This window comes from Martes martes (genome assembly GCF_963455335.1).
Source record: "Martes martes genome assembly, chromosome: 4".
In the NCBI taxonomy this organism is placed as follows: domain Eukaryota; kingdom Metazoa; phylum Chordata; class Mammalia; order Carnivora; family Mustelidae; genus Martes; species Martes martes.
In genome coordinates, this window is record NC_137891.1 from 33,883,021 (window position 1) to 33,906,956 (window position 23,936).

The 23,936-nt window shown below is 35.8% G+C and overlaps 1 protein-coding gene across 14 annotated transcripts in view; it reads right to left on the reverse strand.

Annotated features, from left to right (window-relative positions):
• The window catches only part of RIMS2 (regulating synaptic membrane exocytosis 2), a gene marked incomplete at its 5' end in the record, with an annotated part of 588,318 nt that overhangs the window by 478,626 nt on the left and 85,756 nt on the right, over positions 1-23,936 (reverse strand). For 5 of the 14 annotated variants that reach the window (XM_080803115.1, XM_080803116.1, XM_080803111.1 and 2 more), the window contains 2 exons: positions 15,873-15,959; positions 16,348-16,380. The exons of the other annotated variants lie outside the window; for them this stretch is intronic. In XM_080803115.1, coding sequence (XP_080659241.1) covers positions 15,873-15,959; positions 16,348-16,380 — 120 coding nt within the window. The remainder of the gene's footprint in view (positions 1-15,872; positions 15,960-16,347; positions 16,381-23,936) is intronic. 14 annotated transcript variants of the gene reach the window in all.

The following is a 23,936-nucleotide window of genomic DNA, read 5'->3' on the forward strand; positions in this document are numbered from 1 at the left end:
AAGGGTATGAAGGTTTCAGTTTCTTCTTGTGCCAATGTGTGATATTACTTAACTTATAAAATTTTTGCAGCTTTAATAGATATGAACTGATGTGGTTTTGTGGGTTGTTTTTTTTTTTCCCAGTTCATGTCTGTCTGACTTCTATGAAGTTCAGCCCATTGGACTGCCCCTCCTATGAACTGTCCATTCACTCCATTCTTTACCAATACTCTGTTGGATTTCCTGTATTTTCCTTGCCGATTTGCAGTAGTATCCTATATAGACTATATGTTAATCATTTCTAAGTTAAACGAAACAAATACCCTGCTCTGACAATTGATTGTTAATTGTGTACATGGTGTCCTTTGTTAAACAGAACTCTTTAATCTTGATATAGTCAAATATACCAATTTCTTTCTTCATCGTCTGTGGTTTCAGTGGCTGGCTATAAAAAAATTCTTGCTTATCCCTAAGTCAGTCACAAAAAAATTCTACAGTTTCTTCTAATAGCTTTATAATTCTGTCTCTCAAATTTAGGCTTTTAATCGATCTGAAGTTTATTTTTATATATGATGTGATGCAAGAATTTAATTTCAATCTTCTCCATATAGAGATCGCATTTTCCCAGCACCATTAAATAGTCCATCCTTTCTTGCACTTATTTGTGATGGCAATCTATCGGATACTAAGTTCCCACGTGTGCATAGGTCTATTTACAGATTCTGTGTTTTATTTCATTGGTTTTTGTGTTTGTTCCTACTCCAGAACAACACTGTCAGAACCAAATTCCAAATAGAGTAAAAGGTCTAAAAGGTCTTAAATGTGTAAGTTGGAATCTATAATTTTCCAGCAATATAAATCAGAGGTCAGCAAACTTTTTTTTTTAAGAGCCAGATACATATTTTAGGTCTTGTGGACCACAGGGCCTCAACTACTCAACTCTGTCACAACTACTCAACTCTGCCGTTATGATATGGAAGTAGTCATAGATAACACAACAAAAAGTAAGTTTAACTGTGTTCCAATAAAACTTTATTTACAGAAACAGGCAGGTGAGCAGGCAGGATTTGGCCCATAGGCCACATTTTACAGATCCTGGATACAGACAAAGGAGTCAAAGATAAACTTTGTTTTAAAACTTTTATTACAAATGAATATTTAAAAGACATATACAATAAGATATCAATTTAGAAATACTGCTTTTTTTCCCACCTGCTTATTTTATAAAGCTATTTTATACAAAATTTTTTAAAGATTTTATTTTTAAGGGATCTCTACAACCAATGTGGGGCTTGAACTTATAACCCTGAGATCAATAATCACATACTCTACTGACCGAGCTGGCCAAGTGCCCCTATTTTACCCAAATTTTCATGTGTATTTTCTGAATCAATGTCTCCATCATCACTAAAGCAACTCAGAGAACTCAGTGTTTTCCAAAGCAAATTTTCTTCACTTTCTGAGTTATTTGAAAAGTTGAACTTTTCAATCCCCTAGTTCCTAGAAATGCTGCTATTTCTGGTAATTTTATACCCAGCCAAATGTTTTTGTTGCTATTGTTTCCTCACTCAACTCATGGGTATGTTTTCACGATCTTCACAAGCTAACCATTTACATTACCCCTTTTTGAAAGTAATTTTTTTTTTAAGATTTATTTATTTGAGAGAGAGAGAGAGAGATTGATTGAGAGCATGTGGGGAGGGACAGCAGGAGGGAGAGAGTCTTAAGCAGACTCCACACTGAGCACAGAGTCCAATGTGGGGCTTGATCTCATGACCCTGAGTTCAGGACCTGAGCCAAAAACCAAGAGTTGGACACTTAACCAACTAAGCAACCCAGCGGCTCCTAAAGTAATCTTGAAAAGGGTTGTTTACCACAACTTCCAACACTAGCCATCGTGAGTTCATAGCCCCAGGAATTTCCAGACTGATGCTTAATTTCTTTATCTCCCCTTTCATAGGTTCCAGTCAGGTAATCTCTAAGGTATAGTTATGTTTGTTTGAGGTCCTTTCAGGGTAATATGTCTTTGCCAAGAAGTACTTTTGTAATTCAAACTAAAGAAATCCTAAGCTTTTCATGTTGTAACAACTCAAAATAAAGCAATTTCCTATTACTAGAAGGATAATCTCTGGAAAAAAAATTTTAAAGGAACACCACATATTCCCAAATATTATTACTTGGGCTTTGTAACTCATTTTGATATCTGGCAAAATGAATCCTCCTCTTTGCTTTTCTTTTTCAAAATTCCTTTCCCGGAATGCCTGGGTGGCTCAGTAGGTTAAGCAGCTGCCTTCAGCTAAGGTCATAACCCCAGAATCCTGGGATCTAGTCCCATGTCAGGCTCCTTTCTCAGCAGGGAGCCTGCTTCTCCCTCTGCCTGTTTCTGCCTTCTGCTCCCCCTGCTTGTGCTCTCTCTCTCTTTCTGAAAATAAATAAGATCTTTAAAAAAAATTATTTTTCTATTTATAAATGTTTTTCTTCCATCTAAGTGTTTTAATCCTTTTATTCCATTCTCTTAAAAATCTTGGTAGAATTTCTACTAAAACTGCACTACATTTATAGATTAGTTTTAGGAGACCTGACATCTTTACAATGCTCTGTCTTCCCTCCTACTAACACAAGGAGTTCCACTTATCGCCAATCTTCAAGAAACAGTAGCCACTTAACAAATGAATTATTTTAACTCAAGTTTTTTCATGTTAACTAATAATATACATCCCAAGAAGCCTATAGACAGACCTATGTTTCAATTAATTGGCTCCCTAATTATATTTTGCTTGCATTATATCCTATGCATTTAAAAACATTATTTTGAGATAGAGTCCATAGGATTCACCATCTTGTCAAAGCATCCATATAAAAACTAGATCAAAGATCTCTATGAGATACTCTCATGTTTTATATGTTGTTTCATAAGAAAAGTAAAAGCAAGTTCCCCAATAATTTCATGAGGCCAATGTAACCATGATGCTTTGTACTCGTCACTTCCATTAACTCCTCACTATTCTCACTCCACTTCAACACCACTTCATTGGGAAGATATTCCTTAGCATCTCTGATTATGTCAAATCCCTCCATTAAATATTCCAAGTGCTACACTATATTGTATTTCCACATCCCTCCTTTTATTTATATATATTATTATTTGATTAATGTCTCTCTAATTAGAAAATATAATTCACGAGAATTGTTTTTTTCTGTTTCTAATGTCCATTTTATCCCACTGATAGGCATGATGCATGCCCCATAGCCAAGTTCTCAATAAATATTTACCAAATGTTTGAATTAATAGTGAATAAACAAATAGTGAATAAACAAATAGTGAATAAACAAATATGTGCACACTGTTTCACAAGTGATGGAGCAAAAATATAATATAAAGTTGAATATGAACCAATTCTGTCATCAGTAAGATAGACACAAACGAACAGGTATAGACATGAGTGAACATAAATATACTATGTAGTACAAGGCAAAATGATACATACACTAAATAAATATGTAAGAAAAATAGTGCTGGACCACAAGGAAAAGAGCCATTAATTGTGAATGGTGTTGGCATGACTTTTTAGACGACTTCTATAACTTCACAGAAGTTTTCGTTTTTATATATGCTACACATCCTGGACTTGAAGGATATGCAAAATTGTGATCAGCAGAAAATGGAGAATGATTCAACCTGAAATATGCAAAGCACGAAAACAGATGGAGAATTCAGGAAGTTGAAAGTATTGCCTTGGCATAAACTATGTATGAGAAAAGAAGAGGAAGAAGGATAGAATAGAAGCTGGAGAGGCAGCTTGGATGAGAATATCCTGACTTCCTTACTAAGAATAATTTCCCATACTATTTAATATCTAACTTAGTGTGCCACATCACAAGTTATAGAAATTGTAAGAGAATGCTGAGAAATATTATAAAACTAACTCAAATAAATCAGATATTTGGCTCACTCCCCGTAGGCTAAAAATACTTCTCCAAAACAATTTGTAACTATTACACACACACACACACACACACAACCCACACTGAAACACTCTTTATATGAAAATACATGAAGTTTGTTAAATAATATTAATTTACATGAAATTTGTTAAATAATATTAATTTTTATCTTTAATATATATCTTTAGTATAAATAACTTTGCTTCTGTTTCACGATGCCACTATAACCAATAATCCAAAAGGCAATGAAATTCAGGTCTATTTCTTAAATAACAACAACAAAAAAACTTATATAATCACCAGATAGGGAATCTTTGGATTGAAATTATTATTTCATTCACAAGATGAAATCATCTTGATGTTAGAAACTGAGATTTAGGGGCACCTGGGTGGCTCAGTGGTAAAGCCTCTGCCTTTGGCTCGGGTTGTGATCCCAGGGCCCTGGGTTCGAGTCCTACATCGGGCTCTCTGCTCAAGGGGGAGCCTGCTTCCACCTCTCTCTCTCGCTGCCTACCTCTCTGCCTACTTGTGATCTCTGCCTGCCAAATAAATAAATAAATAATCTTAAAAAAAAAAAAAAGAAACTGAGATTTAAAATAAGTAGAAGTACGCTCATAGCTTAATATTGACAATAGGAAATGATTCATCTTGAATATGTAGATAACCCTTTCTATCCCTTTCTGGTGTCAAGAGGAAAATGGATTTCACTGCTAATCTGAAATTTGTTTCTTAAAGAAAAGTATTCAACAAATTCAATTCTGAGGGAAAACAAAAACGATAAATAGAAGAAACATGTTAAGACCAATATAGGTATCTGATCTCCAAGTTCTTTCTGCTTAACCAAAGTAAAGTACTTCTTTGGAAAAGGCATTAGGAAGTAAAACACTTTTTCTTAGGCACAGTTCCCAGGTAAAACACTATTTGCTCATCATCGAAAAAATAATAATAAAAGGAAAAAAGAAAACTCTCATCACATTATTTATGTTTTTTGCAACTTGTGCTAAATTTATCACACTTAGTCTCAGATTGATGTAGGTAACTGTAAACCTTGAACTATGGCATGATCTAGTAGCACAATGCTATTTACCTTGCTGGCAACCAAGATATCAGAATACTACTCTAACATTTACACTAGAACAATAATGTTCTCCTACAGCTCTCCAAACACATCAAGCTCTTTCACACTGTTGCAGGGGCTGTTCCATCCACTAGACTATAATTTACTTTTTTTTTTTTTCTCAGAACACTCTTTTTCAGCATTCCAGACCCAGTTCAGATACCAGCAACCCTCTCTTTCCCACCACCTGGCAGAGTCAAACACTCACTCTTAGGTTACACTTCAAAACAATGTATTATATTGTAATTATTCTTATGGGTATTATCTGTCTAGGACCATTCATCTTTTGCCCAGCACTACGTCTGTGACACAAACTAGGTTATTATTTGTGTCTTATTTAAAATTGGTTGAGGTATTTTATTTTTTTTAAGATTGTATTTATTTATTTGAGAGAGAAACAGACAATGAGAGGTCATGAGAGAGAGAGCATGAGAAGAGAGAGGTCATCAGGAGAAGCAGACTCCCTGCCAAGCAGGGAGCCCGATGTGGGACTCAATCCCAGAACTTCAGGATTATGACCTGAGCCAAAGGCAGTCACTTAACCAACTGAGCCCCCCAGGCGCCCCGAGCTGAGGTATTTTAAATAAGCAAGAAAAATTCAGTATTTCAAGGAAATCTATGGCAGGAAAAAATAAAGATTTTTCTTTAATCATGGTCTAAGTCCTGATTCCACTTCCTATTAGCTGTATGAGAATGCTGGAAAATTACTTAGCTTAGTCTTCATCTGTCAGGTGGGATTTTAATGTAGATTTCAGAGTTACTATGATGACTGAGATAACATACGAAGAAAACCTAGCTCAAAGTTTCCCCATTCTCTCTTCCCCTTTATGTGTTATGTCTGGACTTGAACTTGGTTGGCTCCTTTCTTTATAGAAGAAGCATCTATTCCCCATGTTCTACATTACCTACAGTAAAATGTTTTAGTATTGTCTCAGTGTCTATCTTTTTTATCTTTGGAGGAAGTAAAACTATGTATTGGATTAATCAAATATGAAACTATATTTCTGTATTGTCACTCTTCTTAACTCTGATTATTATTCTAAGGCTTAAATTGAAATGATATTTATAAAGCTTTTCTTTAACAGTCCAAATCTGTGACATGCTAACCTTAACGTAGGACTTGGTTATTAACAAAACTGAAGCATTAAAATAAATATCATTTTAACACTGATTGTTATCAGGGAATGAATCTGACATAGTGCTTTCTACAAGTTCATGGCATGCAGTTTTGGAACAATATGATTAAGTGTAGTCACACACTTTTTTTAGAGTGCTTTCCAAACTGCAGAGTGCAACCCAACACTAGGCACAAATCAATTTAGCTGGCCAAGACTCATAATTTTTTAATAAAATAGATCAGAGCATTGGAAAGAGTGCAAGTAAGCATTTCATGCAAATCTTGTTTCTATTATATATTAATATTTGTATGTAGTATGTATATATTGGGTTATAGTATAAAATAGATTTCTTCAATAGATGGAAGTTTAAAAAAAGAAGTATGAAAACTACTGCATTACTAATTAGCTAAGAGAAAGAACTTATGTCCTTTTATGATAAAAGAATAAACATACGCCACATAGCTGGCCATCCCAGACTCTTGGCAGATGTCTCATCTGAACTTCTACAAAGCTCCCTAAGTGATTATTATAACACTAATGTTTGTTACAACGTGCAAATCAGTTCATATCATCTTATGTACAGTTCCTCTGCGTGGAATGCCTTTTCTCCCTTTCTTGGCCAGATGCAGAGCCACCAAAACATCAAACAGTAGGATATACTCAAGAAACAGCACCAAATAAATAAATGGGAAACTAGAGAGTAACGACCCTGACATAATGACTAGCTTCATTACTTGAAAATATTTTAAAATAGCTTTAGTACTTCATTTTCACAAATAACTAGAAAATTCTCCTCCAGAGTAACAGGGGGGGAAAATGGCATCAGATTTATACAGCAGCACTATTCACAATAACCAAAAACTGGAAAAATCCCAAATCTTTATCAGTAGTAAAACAGATTAAAAAATTATAGTATATTCAGATACTAGAGCACCATAAGGCCAGGAGAATGAATGAAATACAATGACATGCAATCATTTAGGTGAATCTCACAAATATGTTGAACAAAATAACACAGATCCAATAGAATACATACTACATGATTCCATTTGTGTAAAATCTAAATATATTATATATATATACGTATTTATATATATAATAAATATATATATAAATAATCTATGGTGGTGCACCTGGGTGGCTCAGTGGGTTAAGTGTCTGCCTTCGGCTCAGGTCATGATCTCAGGGTCCTGGGATCGAGCCCCACATCAGGCTCTGTGCTCAGCAAGGAGCCTGCTTCCCCCTCTCTCTCTCTGCCTGCCTCTCTACCTACTTGTGATCTCTGTCTGTCAAAAAATAAATAAATAAAGTCTTTAAAAAAAATCTATGGTGCCAGATAAAAGGATAAGGTTACCCTTTGGGGTGGGAAGTAATCTTTCCTAGAGGGGAGTATGAGAAAGAGATACTGGAGGGCTGGTAATGTTCTGCATCTTGCACTCAGTAATGATTTCAAAATATGTTCAATGAGTTGCCGATTTTCCATTTGTGCACTTTTCACTACATATGTTATGTTTTAATAAAAACTTTATTTGACAATAAGCACTTTGCTACTTTTATCAATTTTTCTAAATGCATTTTCTGAATAAGCATATCTATCATTCATAATTCTTATTTATTTATCTCTTTCTTGAGCCACAAGGAATTTAAGGTGGTTCAAAGGTACATGACTGCTGCAGTCAATTTTAGACTAGACTAAAGAACATCTATATCAGACCTGGAAACTCACCACTGCAGGAACTGCCTCACTATCTCACAACTGCACGTCAAGTGCTTTGACCAGTCAAGCACCAGGAAGAAGCATACAGCTAACGTGAAAACATCTTCATCCATATCATTCTCAATCTTCAGAAAAAGCAGAAAGACCAAGAGGGGTTTTTTGTTTGTTTGTTTGTTTTGTCTTTTTGAGAAAGAGAGCATGCACATCCTCATGGGAGCAGCAGGGGGTAGGACAGAGGGAAAAGGAGAGAGGGAATCCTAAGCAGGCTCGATGCCCAGCGTGGAACGTGAAGCAAACTCGATCTCACAGCCCTGAGATCATAACCTGAGCAGAATCAAGAGTCAGAAGCTTAACTGACTGAGCCACCCTGTTGCCCCCATTGAACTTTTTACTTTTTTAAATTTTTTTAAAGATTTTATTTATTTGAGAGAGAGTGAGCAAAAGAGAGAAAGAGCATGAGCAGAGGGGAGGAGCAGAGGGAGAGGGAGAAGCAGACTCCCCATTGAGCTGGGAGCCCAATGCGGGACCCAATCCTAGGACTCAGGGATCATGACCTGAGCCAAAAGCAGACACTTAACCAGCTGAGCTACCCAGGCACCCCACACACACACCAGAATTTTGAAAGGAAAATCAAATTAACTATATATTCAAGGAACTTTTAATTTCCATTGTTATTTGCCTTCAAAACAAGAAAAATCAACCCTTTTTGAGATCCATCATCTCTCCCTTATGACTTAATAACAGGCTGCCCATGCATTTAGAAATTTCACCTCTGACCCTAGACTCAGTTCTATTGCAAGTTAACAAGATTAAGTACAGCAAAAGAATCAAGTGATACACTCATTCTTATCATCAACGGGTATAAGCAGTCTCCAAAACATTCTTCTAAAGCACTCTGTATGACCTGAAACTTAGAAATTCAGTCTTCTGGAGGAGACAGGAGAGAAAAAGTACCCCGGAGTCTTAAGGAAGACTGTAACAAGCCATGCTGACAATTAGCACTTCAGTAAAAGCCTCAAAATGTTGATCCTTGGATTCATGTTTTACACCTAAAAAGACATAAATAATTTTGCCTGGACTGTTGGAAATCTGTTCCATCAGGGGATCTTAAATAGGAGGCTCATAAGATTCCTCCAGAAGCAAATGATCTTGGGATTGAAACAGCTGATCAGTGACTCTTGGATCAGGCAGATGACTAACCAATATCAATAGCTTCCATCCAAAAAAAGAATGATTTTCTGGTACCTCTACTTCTCCTTTCTAAAAATTATTTTGTTTACTCTTTATCTTAGTTATTATTATGCTTTGGTATCTAATGATCAACTAAAGGTTTCTCATATGCTTTCATGTATTTTCATTCTTAACACATTTTTAATTTCCTTTAGTCTTTCACTACTACCTAAGAAAATGTGAAAACCTCCCTATAATCCCACTAACAATATGTAATAGATGTTCTTGGAAACTCTACATGCAGTAAATGTCCCTCCTTCTGGAGCATTTCTGTACTGGAATTTTCTTCACGTTATTAACCCTAACCTTCAGTCTTACAAAAATTCAACCTTGCAGTGCACCTGGGTGGCTCAGTGGGTTAAAGTCTCTGCCTTCAGCTCAGGTCATGATCTCAGGGTCCTGGGATCGAGCCCCGCATCGGGCTATCTGCTCAGCGGGGAGCCTGCTTCCCTTCCTCTCTCTCTGCCTGCCTCTCTGCCTATTTGTAATCTCTGTCTGTCAAATAAATAAATAAAATCTTTAAAAAAAAAAAGAAAAGAAATTCAACCTTGCTCCCAAGTCACTACAGCAGTTTCAACAGAATCAACAACATCAGGAACGGGCCTAAAATTGTCGTTACCTTTGCTTTAGTAGCAAATCTTTATCTTTGGGCATCCTGAAATTTCCATCTCATTGCAATAAATGAAAATCAAATGTAAACTAACTGCAGTAGATGTACTATTGCTCATTATAAAAAGTCACCTATCTTCATGATCACATGGGAAGACTTTCTAGACTTCCTCATAGTTAGTTAAGAGCCTTGTGACAGGTTTGGGGAATGAGCTGTGAGCAAAAGTGACCGAACTCTGTTAGTTTAATAAGTTTAATAAGTTCTCCATTCTCCATCTGTTCTCTTCCTCTGATGCAGAAACCTGGTAGCTATGTGTTCCAGGTGGTTTACCAACAAGATAGAAACCCTGAACTGCCACTTAGAAGAGAAGCATTCTATCATCCTATAGATAAGTCTCAGTGTTTTCAGTGGGCTTGTGTCCCTAGGCTATGATCTTCACAATCACCTTTCAGTGAGAAGGCTAGAGGGGACTGCAATTGGGTATTTCCCTTCTCTCCTGTTGGCTAGGTAAAGTAGTATCCCTTGAGAACAAAAAGTTCTGAGAATATTTCAAAACGATTACTTTTACCCTCCTCTGCTGAAAGTACAAGGGAATTGTTCACAGACCTTCACCTTGAGAACCTGGTGAGGTTCCTCACAAAACTGGGGAGGTCGAGAAGGTTAAGGCTGGGCTCCTAGGAATTTTTAACTCTTAAGTCAGTGCACTCAGCCTTCAGTCTGAGTTCCATTAGTTATAGTTTAAGTTTTCCTATAAGATCCTACCTAGCTCCAAGAGTTTCTGTTCCCAGTCGGCAGTCGTCCTCTTTCTTCGCCTCTCCCTCCAACTGTTAGGGGAATGATTTGCTCTGTGATTTCAATTATGTGATAAATCTTAAAAGAGTTGTTGATTTTCAGTTTGTTCAGCCTCTTCTTGTTGCGAGGATAAGAGTAACAACTTCCAAACTCTTTCCATGTCAAAGAGGAAACCAGAAAATCTCCATAATATTTTTTTCATTGTTCATCAGCATGTCTTTTTCACACTTGAATGTGAAATATTTGTGAGAGCAGGAACCACAGTCCTTTTATCTCTGGATTCCTAGTACCCTGCACAGCGTTAGAATTCTTCAGGGTTCAATTATGGACCTTCTTATCTGCTCTTCTCCACACACTCTCTAAGTTATCTTATCTATTCATCTAGATTTAACACCAAAAGTTGTAACTCTAGCCAATCCCTATCTCTCCTTCAAAGTTGGCTAATTTATAACATCTGAAGCATAAAAAATCTAAAACTTATATTTTAGTTGCTAGTCTTAACCTATTCATCCTTTCCCCATCTTGATCAGAGTTAATGGCATCACCACCTAATTAGTTCTTCCTATCAGAAATCTGGCAGTCATCTTTGGCTCTTTTCTCTTCCTTAATAACTTTCTCCAAATCTACTACACTAAAAATAATCCTGTCATTTCAACCTCCAAATATATCCCCAATCCACTCCTCTCCATCTTCACTCTAATCAATTTGGTCCAAGTCATCATCATTTCTAGCAAAGTCTTTCATAAAAGCCTCCTCATTTCTCTATCCACTTCTATTCTCATTCATTCTACTCATAGAGCAGCCAGACTGATATTCATATTTAAATTAATTCATGTCAATCCCATGTTTAAAAGTTTCCAATTATCATCCTTTTTTACTGAGACTCACACTTATCATTCTCTATAAAACACTACCCTATCTGAGTCTTACCTCTGGAATCTCATCTCCCACCATACTCCCATCTTATCCACTATATTATAGCCACATTGGTCTTCCTTGTCTCTCAAACCCTTCACTACTTAAAAAGTTTAACAAATGATGTTCCCTATGCTTAAAAAACACTCTTTCTCTTAGCATTTTTTCCTATTAAAAGACCTCACAATCAAAGAGGATTATATTAAATGGCCATTTGATTCTAATGATTAAAATTTCAGATTTTCCTAGTTTTTCAAAAGTGTAATTTTTATTATGTCCCAACATGAATAAAACTGCTATTACATGAAAATTCAAAACAAACTAATCCAATTGACTGGTTTAATTAATCTGTATTTTAAAACTTTCTAACTTACCTTTGTTATTTTGCTAGGTATTGGGAATGCAAAGTTAAATTAACAGTTGCATTCCAAAGAACTTAACAGTTTTTTTCCCAGTATGCCCATTCTTAATTATCCAGGTACTTGTTTTACACTTTACATATAACCTATATTATAGGGTCTTTAGAGAAACTTTCCCTAATTTTGATGCTGAGGCAAAAAATAGTAGAAGGAAGGAAGGAAGGAAGGAAGGAAGGAAGGAAGGAAGGAAGGGGAGAGAGAGAGAAAGAAAAGAAAGAAAAGAAAAGAAAAAGTAAAATTATTTAATTTATGTATTAAGGAATTTTTGCAAATGCTGAGTGAGCTGACAACTGACACAAATGGCTCAACTGATTTTCTATGCCTTAAAATTTATAGAAAGTCAAAATTGGACACACTGTTTTACTTATATCTACAGTTTCACATGAATCACCAATATCAAAATTAGTAAATATTCCATTATATTAAAGAACTATGAAATAAATAAACTCTGAAAATACAGATTCAAGAAACCTACATTATTATAGCTTTGAATAACCACAAAATGGGATTTGTGTGAATTCATTAGAATGAAATTACTGTTCAGGAAACATTAGACTTTTAATGCTATCTGATAGAATACTTAGTTATTCTACTATGAAAATATCTATATGGAGTATGAGAAACATAAGTCCTATTTTTTATATATTAAATGAATACCTAGAATTCAGTAAGTGGAGGAAGTTATTTCATTCAAATGGTAGTCAAGAGAGAAAAAAATGAGATGACTCAGAAAGAAGTCTTAGAACACAGATGAATTAAAGAGAGGATTCATAAGTATCCTGGTTTTTGGATCAGAAAGACAGAAGGAAAGCTCCTGGAAAATTATATACCAAAAATCCTCAGCATAACAGGAATGTGAGATGAAAAATCTAACTATTGAGAGACTCTATTAATTCTCAATTTATTTTTTAAGTAGGCTCCATGTCCAGTGTGGAGCCCAACGTGGGACTTGAACTCACAACCCTCAGATCAAGACCTGAGCTGAAATCAAGAGTTGGACACTCAACCGACTGAGCCATCCAGGTGTCCCTAATTCTGAATTTTTAAAACTGCATAAACCGCAGATCAACAAGAAGAATGAGTTGCCTAAGATAGTTTAAAGGAAATAGCACCTATTAAATAAGAATTAATTTTTTTTTTTTTTTAAATTTATTTATTAGTCAGAGAGAGAGAGAGCAAGCACAGGCAGACAGAGTGGCAGGCAGAGGCAGAGGGCGAAAGCAGGCTCCCTGCCGAGCAAGGAGCCCGATGTGGGACTCGATCCCAGGTCGCTGGGATCATGACCTGAGCCGAAGGCAGCTGCTCAACCAACTGAGCCACCCAGGCGTCCCGAAATAAGAATTAATTTTTAAAACATCCAAAAATACTAGTCTTTTCTCCTACCATCTTCCTATCCAAAAATCCAAGCAAACTAAATTATATTTATTATTGAAGTAAAGCTATTTCTTTTCAAGTTTGCCTTGATCTTTGTTTATGTCAATCAAAAGTCACTTTATTTCAGGGGTGCCTGGGTGGCTCAGTGGGTTAAAGCCTCTGCCTTCGGCTCAGGTCATGATCTCAGGGTCCTGGGATCGAGCCCCGCGTCGGACTCTCTGCTCAGCGGGGAGCCTGCTTCTCTTCCTCTCTCTTCCTGACTGCCTCTCTGCCTACTTGTCATCTCTGTCAAATAAATAAAATCTTAAAAAAAAGTCACTTTATTTCAATAATTAGACATTTTTAAGTGTCTAACTTTTTAAAGCTAATAACCAAATATCTATTTTATTTAATGGCCACTATAATCTACTGAATAATGTAACTTAATCTTTATTACTTTCTGAAACTTACAAATAAGATACATAAGTGAAGTCATTTAACACAGAGGCAAATTTGCATCTAATTATATTTTGATAGTAATTTTACTATTCTATGACATTTCAGTGCCTTAGAGAAAATAAGCAAAATAATGACAAGGTATGCCATTTTAACACAATTTTTTATTAGAAAAAAGTTTACTAAATTCATTTCTATTTCTTGAAGCACATTCTTATACCATAAGAATTCTTATGCCATAAAAGGATAAAACACGTAAAATCAGTTGTGAACAAGAAAGGTTTGCCGAGTTCCTCCTACAGATCAGGCGTTCTGTTAGATGCCAAAGATAAAACAGTAGATAGGACAGAAACGGTCTTGACTTCACCTAGATTAAATACTTCAACAGTTCCCATTTTAGAACTACATAGACAGTAGAACCCCACCCCCCCCCCATGCCTCATCCTCAGTTTCACTTTCAGTGCTTTCAGTGACCTGGGATCCACTGGGGTCTGGAAGAAGATGATCCTCCTGCCATAACAGGTCAATGGTCGATGACAGCCTAACACTATGTCATAGGGCCCGTGTCATTCCCCTCACTTTATCTCATCATGTGGGCACTTAATCATCTCCCATCATCACAAGAAGAAGAGTGAATATTGTACATGGTATCTTGAGAGAGAGAATCCACAGTTATGTAACTTTTATTAGAGCATATTATAATTGTTCTATTTTATTATAAGTTATTGTTGTTTATCTCTTACTGTACCTAATGCATAAATCAAACTTAATCATATGTACATATCATATGTATCATATGTATGTATGTACAGAAAAAAAAACAGTAAAAATAGGGATTATGTGCCATCTGCTGTTTCAGGCACCCACTGGGGGTCTTGGAACGTATCTGCAGATAGGGGTGAAGGGGACTACTCTAACTATTAGAAGTAGTATACCACAACTTAACTTTAGTTGAAACTAAAACGCTGACAAAATTTAAAATAAAATGCACACGAGATAATATAAAACAAATGAGCAGATTACTGTCAGCCATAACAAGACGAAAAGACATTTATCCCCTAGTTTGCATTAAAGGCAAACATGAAAGTTTCTCTATTTCATCTTGGGGCTCCTAGAGCAGTCATTCTCATCCTCTCCTAGAGTTCCTGTCACTTCTCAATCTGTCCATCCCTACAAGCAAGCCATCTTCTCCACAATCAGAGCTCCCACTTAAAAAAAGCATAGAGGCTGGGGCACCTGGGTGGCTCAGTGGGTTAAGCCTCTGCCTTTGGCTCAGGTCATGATCCCAGGGTCCTGGGATCGAGCCCCGCATCGGGCTCTCTGCTCAGCCGGGAGCCTGCTTCCTCCTCTCTCTCTGCCTGCCTCTCTGCCTACTTGTGATCTGTCTGTCAAATAAATAAATAAAATCTTTAAAAAAAAAAAAAAACATAGAGGCTGAGCGGTAAGAGCATGTTGGAGTAAGATGACAGTTATCATGGAGAGATTAGAATTTAAATATATATAATCTTTCTCGCATTCTCAAAGTTACTTCCACTTCAAAATATAAATAATATTACTGGCACAGAGTTAAAAAGAGATGTGTGAACAATTTTTTAAAGAATATTTTCTATTTTACTAACAACTGAAATAAATGGAATTGACTTTTTTTAAATGTTTCAGGCCAGTGTGAGAATAAACTGTTGCGTTTCCCAAATTATGTTGATAACTTAATGAAATGTTCAGTGAGAGCAGGACTCAGTGGTCAAATATGTTTAGTAAACATTGAATGTTCTAACCCCTTCAGAGCACTTTTAGACCCTCAGAAGTATTACAATAAAGAAAACTGCTTGACCTTTTTTTAAAAGAACCTTTCTAAAACTATTTGACCAAAGGCTGAATTGGGGGGTTAATATTTCTTAATGTCCTCTGAATTATTTTTTAAAGAAACACACTTTAGAATATATTACATAAATGGAGAAAGATGTTTTACTGGGTAAATATAATTCACATTATCCATACTAAAACTGAGGGGAGAACTACTTCTTTTCACTTTTACTACCTATAAATTATCCTGTTTTCTTTTTAGAGTTCCATGATAATTAAAGATGAAAGTATCAAACTCATAACCTAACAATTTTAGTTTCTGAGGAATAATATTCCAAGGGCCGCATTTTAATACATACTCTTCAGTATGTTATGCTATCAGAGATAATATTTAGTCTATACAGATCAGCTTACTTACGTCTGGGGCTCCTTTTCATTTTGTTGTTTTTGCTGGGGCTGAAGAACGTTATTTACCAGTTCAGTGATCCCACTAAAGGGAAACCACCTGTTTAAATAAGCAAATAATGTGACTGAATAACAATGTAGGTCAAATGTTTTCTTAACCATAATAATAAAGAGACACAGGCACAAAAGCTACAGCCAATGGAAACGTGAGCTCCGATTATCACCAGGCAGTCAGAATGTAGGGAAATTAAGATTGAACACTTAACCAGTCCCCAAGCAGGCAGCAAAAAACTACATCCAGTCAACAGGTGGATGAAGTAAGAAGCTGCAGGCAGCTCTCTTACAAGCCAGAGAGTCAGAAAGCAGAAGACACACTAGCTGCAGCCTATCCAGTATTAGAGTAAGCTAATACCATCCAAGGTGCAGAAAGCAGAATGTGGCAAGGGTACAGAAATCAAGCCTACTGCACTCTTAATACATTTACTTACTGTGTCGGTTGTGGTTTGTGCTCTTCTTTGACCCTAAAAAGATAAGTTTGCACAACTGAGTGCACTGTACTAAGAAAAAAATTTCTCTCTACAATTTGTGGCCATATAAAAATTTAAAATGAGGTTTGTTACATAGAAAAGGTTAGTGCCTTGCTACTTGGAATTATACACTTAAATTAAGTGGACACACAAAAAAGAGATGTTGAATCACTCGTTCTGAATAAAGGACTGATACTAAAACTCTACTATTGTTTTAATGATTCCATGATTTAGTCCTCAAGTTCTCTGCATATTTTTATTAATATTGATATTGAAGCTTTTAAAATACTTAAAGTGCTATGTTAAAGTTACATTTGTTTTACTGAAGATAAATCGATTTCCTCTTTATTTTTTTAAATTCTTCCTTAATATAAACTGAAGGCATAAATATTTTAAATAAAAATGTATAGTTTTATACATGTATTTTAAAAGCCTTACAAATGAATTTATTTATTGCTTAAAGGAGAAGATAAAAGAACGGGGTGGGGGGGAGTGTTATATATCCAATCTACCTAAAAATAACTACTAAAATAACTATGTATATTAAATTTTAAACATTTATAAGCTAAAGTAAATTATTCATATAAGATAACAGACTAAAAGTGCATTTAAACTGCAATTAACTCAGTGCTTCACTGAAATAGCACTAGATATTTACAAGGTAGAGAAAGCCCATACCCAAGGGTACTGGATTCCTCTGAAATTTGTCTTCCCACACTCTACCTAGGACCAGTCCTGAGAGGTAAACTTATGACTCAGTGATCAGTTCATTAGCTTTTATTTTCCCAAAGAAAGGCTAAGAATTGGTAACTAAAAATGGTCACTAAAATCTAGGACTTTCATAAGGAAATTATATTAACACTGTGCATTAGATTCTTTTTAGATCAAATTGATTTTCTTTTCCAGTGTGTTCCTATTTCTAATGATATAAGCAATAAATGAAAAGGTATACCCTTACAATATTCTTGTGTCCCAACAGATAAATATAATTGATAATTGTGTATCTCTATATTAACCCAAAAATGAATATCCTGTGTTCTCCTCATAAACTTCAAAAAAGTGTAATAGTATTATCTAGAGCTAAAGCCATATCATGTAATATTTAAATATAGTCATATAATGGATTAATAATAAGATTGTATTTAGCACCAAATATCCTATCAACAAACAAACACAAAAACCTTAGAGTGACACTGGATTCTATCCTGAAAACCTGTTGTTATTTTCTAGAGAGTAAGATTAAAAACTGCTTAACATTTCAAAACAAAATAGGCCCCGAACAGATAATGGCAAAGAAAGATTACCATATCAGCTCATCAGAATGGAGAACAATCCAAGATTACCCTTTACCAAGTGATATGTATGTTAAAAACAATAAATATTTAAATTAATAAATGAATATTGAAATAAATACACAAACGAGGGGGAAATATTATTAAAGAATTCTTGGGTGATCTCTGCAAGGAATCATGTTGCTTTTTTAATTAGTGACAAAAGTTTTGATCATAAACAAATTGATATTAATCTATCAATCAGTTCCTAATTTCAAAATTTTACTTGAAAAATTAACAGACATAAAAATGTTAACTACCAATTCAGGAAGTATTTCTGGGCATTGTAAGATATGTGAAATATACAAACATTTGCATCAGCTTCCCAAATAAAATATGTATCATAATAAGGCAGTTAAAATATTTATCCTATCAGGTGGCCAACAGACACATGAAAAGATGTTCATCATCACTTACTCTTAGGGAAATTCAAACCAAACTACAGTAAGTTATCACCTCACACCTGTCAGTATGGTATAATCAACAACACAAGAAACAACAGGTGCTGGTGAGGATGTGGAGAAAAAGGAAGGCTCATGCACTATTGGTGGGAATGTAAACCAGTACAGCCCCTCTGGAAAACAGTATGAAAGTTCCCCCAAAAATTAAAAAAGAGAACTATCCTATGATCCAGTGGTCACACTACTGGGCATTTACCCAAAGAATACAAAAACACTAAATTCAAGGGGACACATGCACCCTGATGTTTACAGCAGTAGGGTCTACAATAGCCAAATTAAGGAAGCAGCCCAAGTGTCCATCGATAGACGAATGGATAAGGAATGTGTGGCATATATATAGTGGAATATTATTCAGTCATAAAAAAGAATGACCTCTTGCCATTTGCAATGACATGCAGGGAGCTACAGATTATAATGCTACGCAAGTCAATCAGAGAAAGCCAAAAGCCATGTGATTTCACTCACATGTGGAACTTAAGAAACCAAACAAACGAGCAAAAGAGAAAGAGAGAGAGAAAAAGGCAAGAAACAGGCTCTTAACTGCAAACAACAAACTGATGGTTACCAGAGGGGAGGCTGATGGGGGAATAGGTTTAAACTAGTGATAGGGATTAACGAGTACACTTGCTGGGGTGCCTGGGTGGCTCAGTGAGTTAAGCATCTGCCTCCAGCTCAGGTTATAATCCCAGGGTCCTGGAATGGAGTCCCCACATAGTGATCCCTGCTCAGCAGGGATCCTGCTTCCCCCAACCCTGTTCATGCTCTTTCTTGCTATCTGTCTCGATAAATAAATAAATAAAGAGTGCACTTCTTGTGATGAGAATGTATGGAATTATTGAATCACTGTATTTCACACCTGAAACTGAAAAAACACTATGTTATAAGAATTTATCCTGTCTTTAAATACAATCAAGAGTATAAAATTATTCTCTTTTTTCCCCAATATTGTAAATAAAATAAAACCTCAAAATGTCTGGACATAATTAAAATTCATGATGAGATCATTTACAAACTGGTAATATGAAAAAGTAATCATATCATATATTTCTTTTACAATACACTAACATTATTAACAATGAACACCTACATTCCTGCATTCCAAAAAAGTGTATGAGGGACTTCCACTTGCCAGTCTGATACATAAAACGCTTAGAAATCACCACTTCCATCCTTACAACAAGGAAAAAGCTGAACAAACTGAAAACCAACAACTCTTCTTGGAGCCATCAAAGAGTTTAGGTAACCAGACAAACTGGTGCTCTGAAAATGAAAGAAATAGTCAAATAGATACAGACCATCATATTTTAGCAAGAGCTCAAGTCAAGGGGCTGAAGCCCACACCTGAAGCAGTAGAAATACTTTTAACTAAAACTGACCAATTACTCGAGACTCAGTGGGGACTGGTTGAGAGTTTAAAATTCCAAGTCCCAGTCTTAGATGTGCCACCACATTCCCATAAATTTTATCTCCAGGAGCCCTGCCCATTGCTCACTGTAAAAATCGAAGAAAAATCTCCTACATCCAAACAGGAGATGGGGAAAGTAACTATTATGAAATATTCCCAGAGCTCTCTACTCTCCTCAACAACCCTAAACTCAAGGGAAAATATTTTACCGAAGCCTAAATAATTGGTTCTGCCAAAACCAAACAAGCCTGAAGAAGAAAATTCTCTCTTCTAGCCTTTGATGTGGAAAAACAAACAAACACCACACACACAAACTACACGCCCTCTAGCCTTCAACATGGGGAAAGAGAAATACCCAACTCGGGCTCACCAAAAGACAGACTACTGAACGCTTCTCCTATAACACCTTACCACCAAATCAATAGAGCTCCTGAATAATGACAAGATTACAAGTAAAAGAACTACAAACTTCAGACACTAGTTGAAAGTCTCAGGGAAAACAGAATGGAAATGAAGGAAGGAAAATACAAATAAAGACAACAGGGAATATTCTGGGAGGATGATGGAGTAAAAGGCAATAGAAATCTGTCCCCACAACTGGACCACAATGGCAAAATCTGTCCAATGCAACTATTCTGGATTTTTGGAGTCTAATGAAGGCTTTCAACTTTGGGAGAAGACTTGAACTATACACTGCAGTTAATTTTGGTCAACTTGGGCTCTTAGCATAATATGAGCTACCCATTCCCCACCTGCCAGACCCACAGCACATTGCTGTGCACCTGCTCCTGGAGCAACCTGCACATAGCTTGCAGGGGTCAGGATAGGTAAAAATGACTCTGGCCTCCAAGTATCAGTGATCTGTGCTCAGATCGCAGACTATTGCTTCTCATCTCAGAGGTGCAGACAAATAAGTGGGTGGCTGTTGCTGCAACTCCTCACACTGTTGAAGTCTTTCCCCTTCTGGCTAAGGTGATTTCCAAGATATTTAAATGGCCAGCTCACCCCCCCCCCTTCCCCACTCTGTTCTTCAATTTTTCTCCCTTTGGGAGCCAAACATTCAAAAGCAACTGCATGTGTGGGAGAAAGTAAAGTCACTGTCCATGCCCAGAGAAAGGTCCAGGCTTAACAAAGACCTGAAAAGACCTTAAATTTATACCACAGGATAATGCTCAGCGCAGAGACAGCCTACAATTAAACACACACACACACACACACACACACACACACAATAAACAAAAACAAGAAAACCCAGTGAAGGGGGGAAAAAAATCTGATTTCCAGAGCTACCACATTAGATTCAAATGTCCAATTTTCAACTTAAAAAAAAAATCCTAACGCATACAAATAGGAAAGTATTATGCATTCAAAGGAAAAAAAGGATGAATAGACACTGTCCTTGAAAAAGACCTGACAGCAGATCTACAAAACAAAGACTTTAAAACAACCATCTTAAAGAAGCTTAAAGAATTAAAGGAAGATGTGGGAAAAGTCAAGAAAATCTATGAACAAAACAGGAATATCAATAAGGAGATAGAAAACCTAAAAAAATAAAAAATAAAAAAGGATTTCTAGAGATAAATGTACAATAACTGACATAAAAAGCTCACTAGAGAGATTCAAATTACAGACCAATACCCAAATACTACCCAAAGCAATGTACAGATTCCATGCAATCCCTATCAAAATCCCAATGTTTCTGGCAGAAATACAAAAACCCATCCTAAATTCACATGGAATCAGAAGGCACTCTAAATAGCCAAAATAATTTGAAGGAAAAAAAAACAAAACCCAAGAACAAAGCTGGATGACTCACATATACTAATTTCAAAACTTACTACTAATCAGTGTTGCACTGACATAAAGACAGAAACAGACCAGTGAAATAGTATAGGGATCCCAGAAATAAACGCTCATGGATATAGCCAAATGGTTTTTGACAAAGGTGCCAAGACTATTCCATACCAAAAGGACAGTCTTTTCAACAAATGGGACTGGGAAAACTGGATATCCACATGCAAAGAATGAAGTTGGTCCCTTACCTAACTTACACAAGAATTAAATCAAAATCAAAGACCTAAATGTAAGATCTAAAACTATAAAATTCTTAGATGATAAATATAAGAGCAAAAGCTGCACAACACTGAATTTGTCAATGATTTTTTGGATATGACACCAAAGGCACACGAAACAAAAGAAGAAATAGACAAACTGAACTTCGCAAAAATGTTTAAATTTTGTGCATCAACAGAGTAAAAATGCAACCTACACAATGGAAGAAAATGTTTAAAAATTATATCTAATCTCAAGGGACTAATATCCAGAATATATAGAGAACTCCTAAAACTTAACACACACACACAAAGGAACCCTGTTCAAAAATAGACAAAGGACTTGAGCAGACATTTCTCCAAGGAAGAAACACAAATGGCCAATAAGCACATGAAAAGATGTTCAATCTCACTGACCATTAGAAAAATGCAAATCTAAACTATTGTGAGATATCACCTGACACCTATTAGGAAATCTACTATCAAAAAACAAGATAACAGGTGTCGGTAAGGATAAGGAGAAATTGGAACCCTTCTGCATTGTTGGTGGGAATGCAAAATAGTAGAGTCACTGTGGAAAACAGTATGGTGTTTCCTTAAAAAGTTAAAAATTATTATATGATCCAATAATTCCACTTCTGGGTATATACTAGAAAGAAATGATAGAGGGTCTCAAAGAGATTTGTACACCCATGTTCATATTAGCATTATTCACAATAGCTACAATGTGCACACAACCCAAGGGTCTATCAATGGATAAATGGATAAGCCACACGTACGTACCTACACACACACACACACACCCCAAATGAATGTTATGTAAACTTAAAATGTTAGGAAATTCTGACACATATTACAAAATGGATGAACCTTAAGGACATTATGCTAAGTGAAATAAACCCATCACAAAAACAAATACTGTATTATTCTACTTACATGAGGTACTTAGAATAGTTGGAATCATAGAGCAGAAAGTAGAATGGTGGTTACCAGATGCTGATGAGAAGGGGAAAATGGGAGTTCTTGCTTAATGGGTCTACAGCTGCAGTTTTACAACATGAAAAAACATTCTTGAAATGTATAGTTGTGATGGTAATATATTATAAATATATTTAATATCACTGAACTGTGCACTTAAAAGTGGTTAAGATGATACATTTTATGTCTATGTATTTTACCAAAATTAGAAAAACTGGTTAAAAATGTAAAGACAATAAAAGAAATTTTAACCTCTGATACCATAGATATATCAAACAATAAACAGAGCCTGACTCATAGCCAAGTAAATATAAAACCTAACACTAAAAGGCAATCCACCTATGTTTCTTTTACACAATAAACTTTGTTTAGCTTTCAACAAAGAATACAAGGCATTTTTTAAAGGCAAGAGAAAACACAGGCTGAAGAGACAAAGCAGCATCAAAACCAGATTCAGAATGACAGAGATTTTAGACTTATCCAACTGGGAAGAATAACTATAATATGTTTAGAGCTTTAATGGAAAAAGTGCACCACTTTTTGTTGTGTGGCTTGTGTGAGCAGAGAGGTGGAATGCTTAAGAAAGAATGAAAAGAAAATGCTATAAATCAATAACACAGTAACAGAAATGAAGACCTTCATCTTTGATGGACTCGTCAATACACCTCACTCAGCTGGGAACAATCTCAGTGAGCTTGAAGATATGTCAATAAAAACATTCAAAACTGAAAGGCAAAGAGGGAAAAGAGTAAAAGATCAAACAGAATGTCCAAGAACTGTGGGACAGTTACAAAAGGTATAACATATGTGTAATGGGAATTCCAGTAGAAGAAAGAAAGAAAGAAACACAAGAAATATTTGAAATGATAATAATGGAGAATTCTCCAAAACTAATGACAAGACACCAAAACCACAGATCCAGTAAGCACAAGGAATAACAAGCAGGGTGAATATTATTTAAATGTACACCGAGGGGCACCTGGGTGGCGCAGTGAGTTAAGCATCTAACTCTTGCTTTCTGCTCAGGTTGTGATCTCGGGATCCTGAGATGGAGCTCAGAGTGGGGCTCCCACCCAGCAGGTAGTCTGCTTCCCTTCTCCCTCTCCTTCTGCCTCTCCCCCTACTCTCTCTCTCTCTCTCTAATGAATAAATAAATCTTTTTAAAAGATGTACACCTATGCAAATACTATTTTGAAAAAAAAACTGTAAAAAAAAAAAAGAGTATTTTGAAAGAAGTCAGAAGGAAAACAAATACCTTGCCTACAGAGAAACAAATACAAGAATATCGGAATTTTTTTCAGGAACCATGCAACCAAGAAGAAAG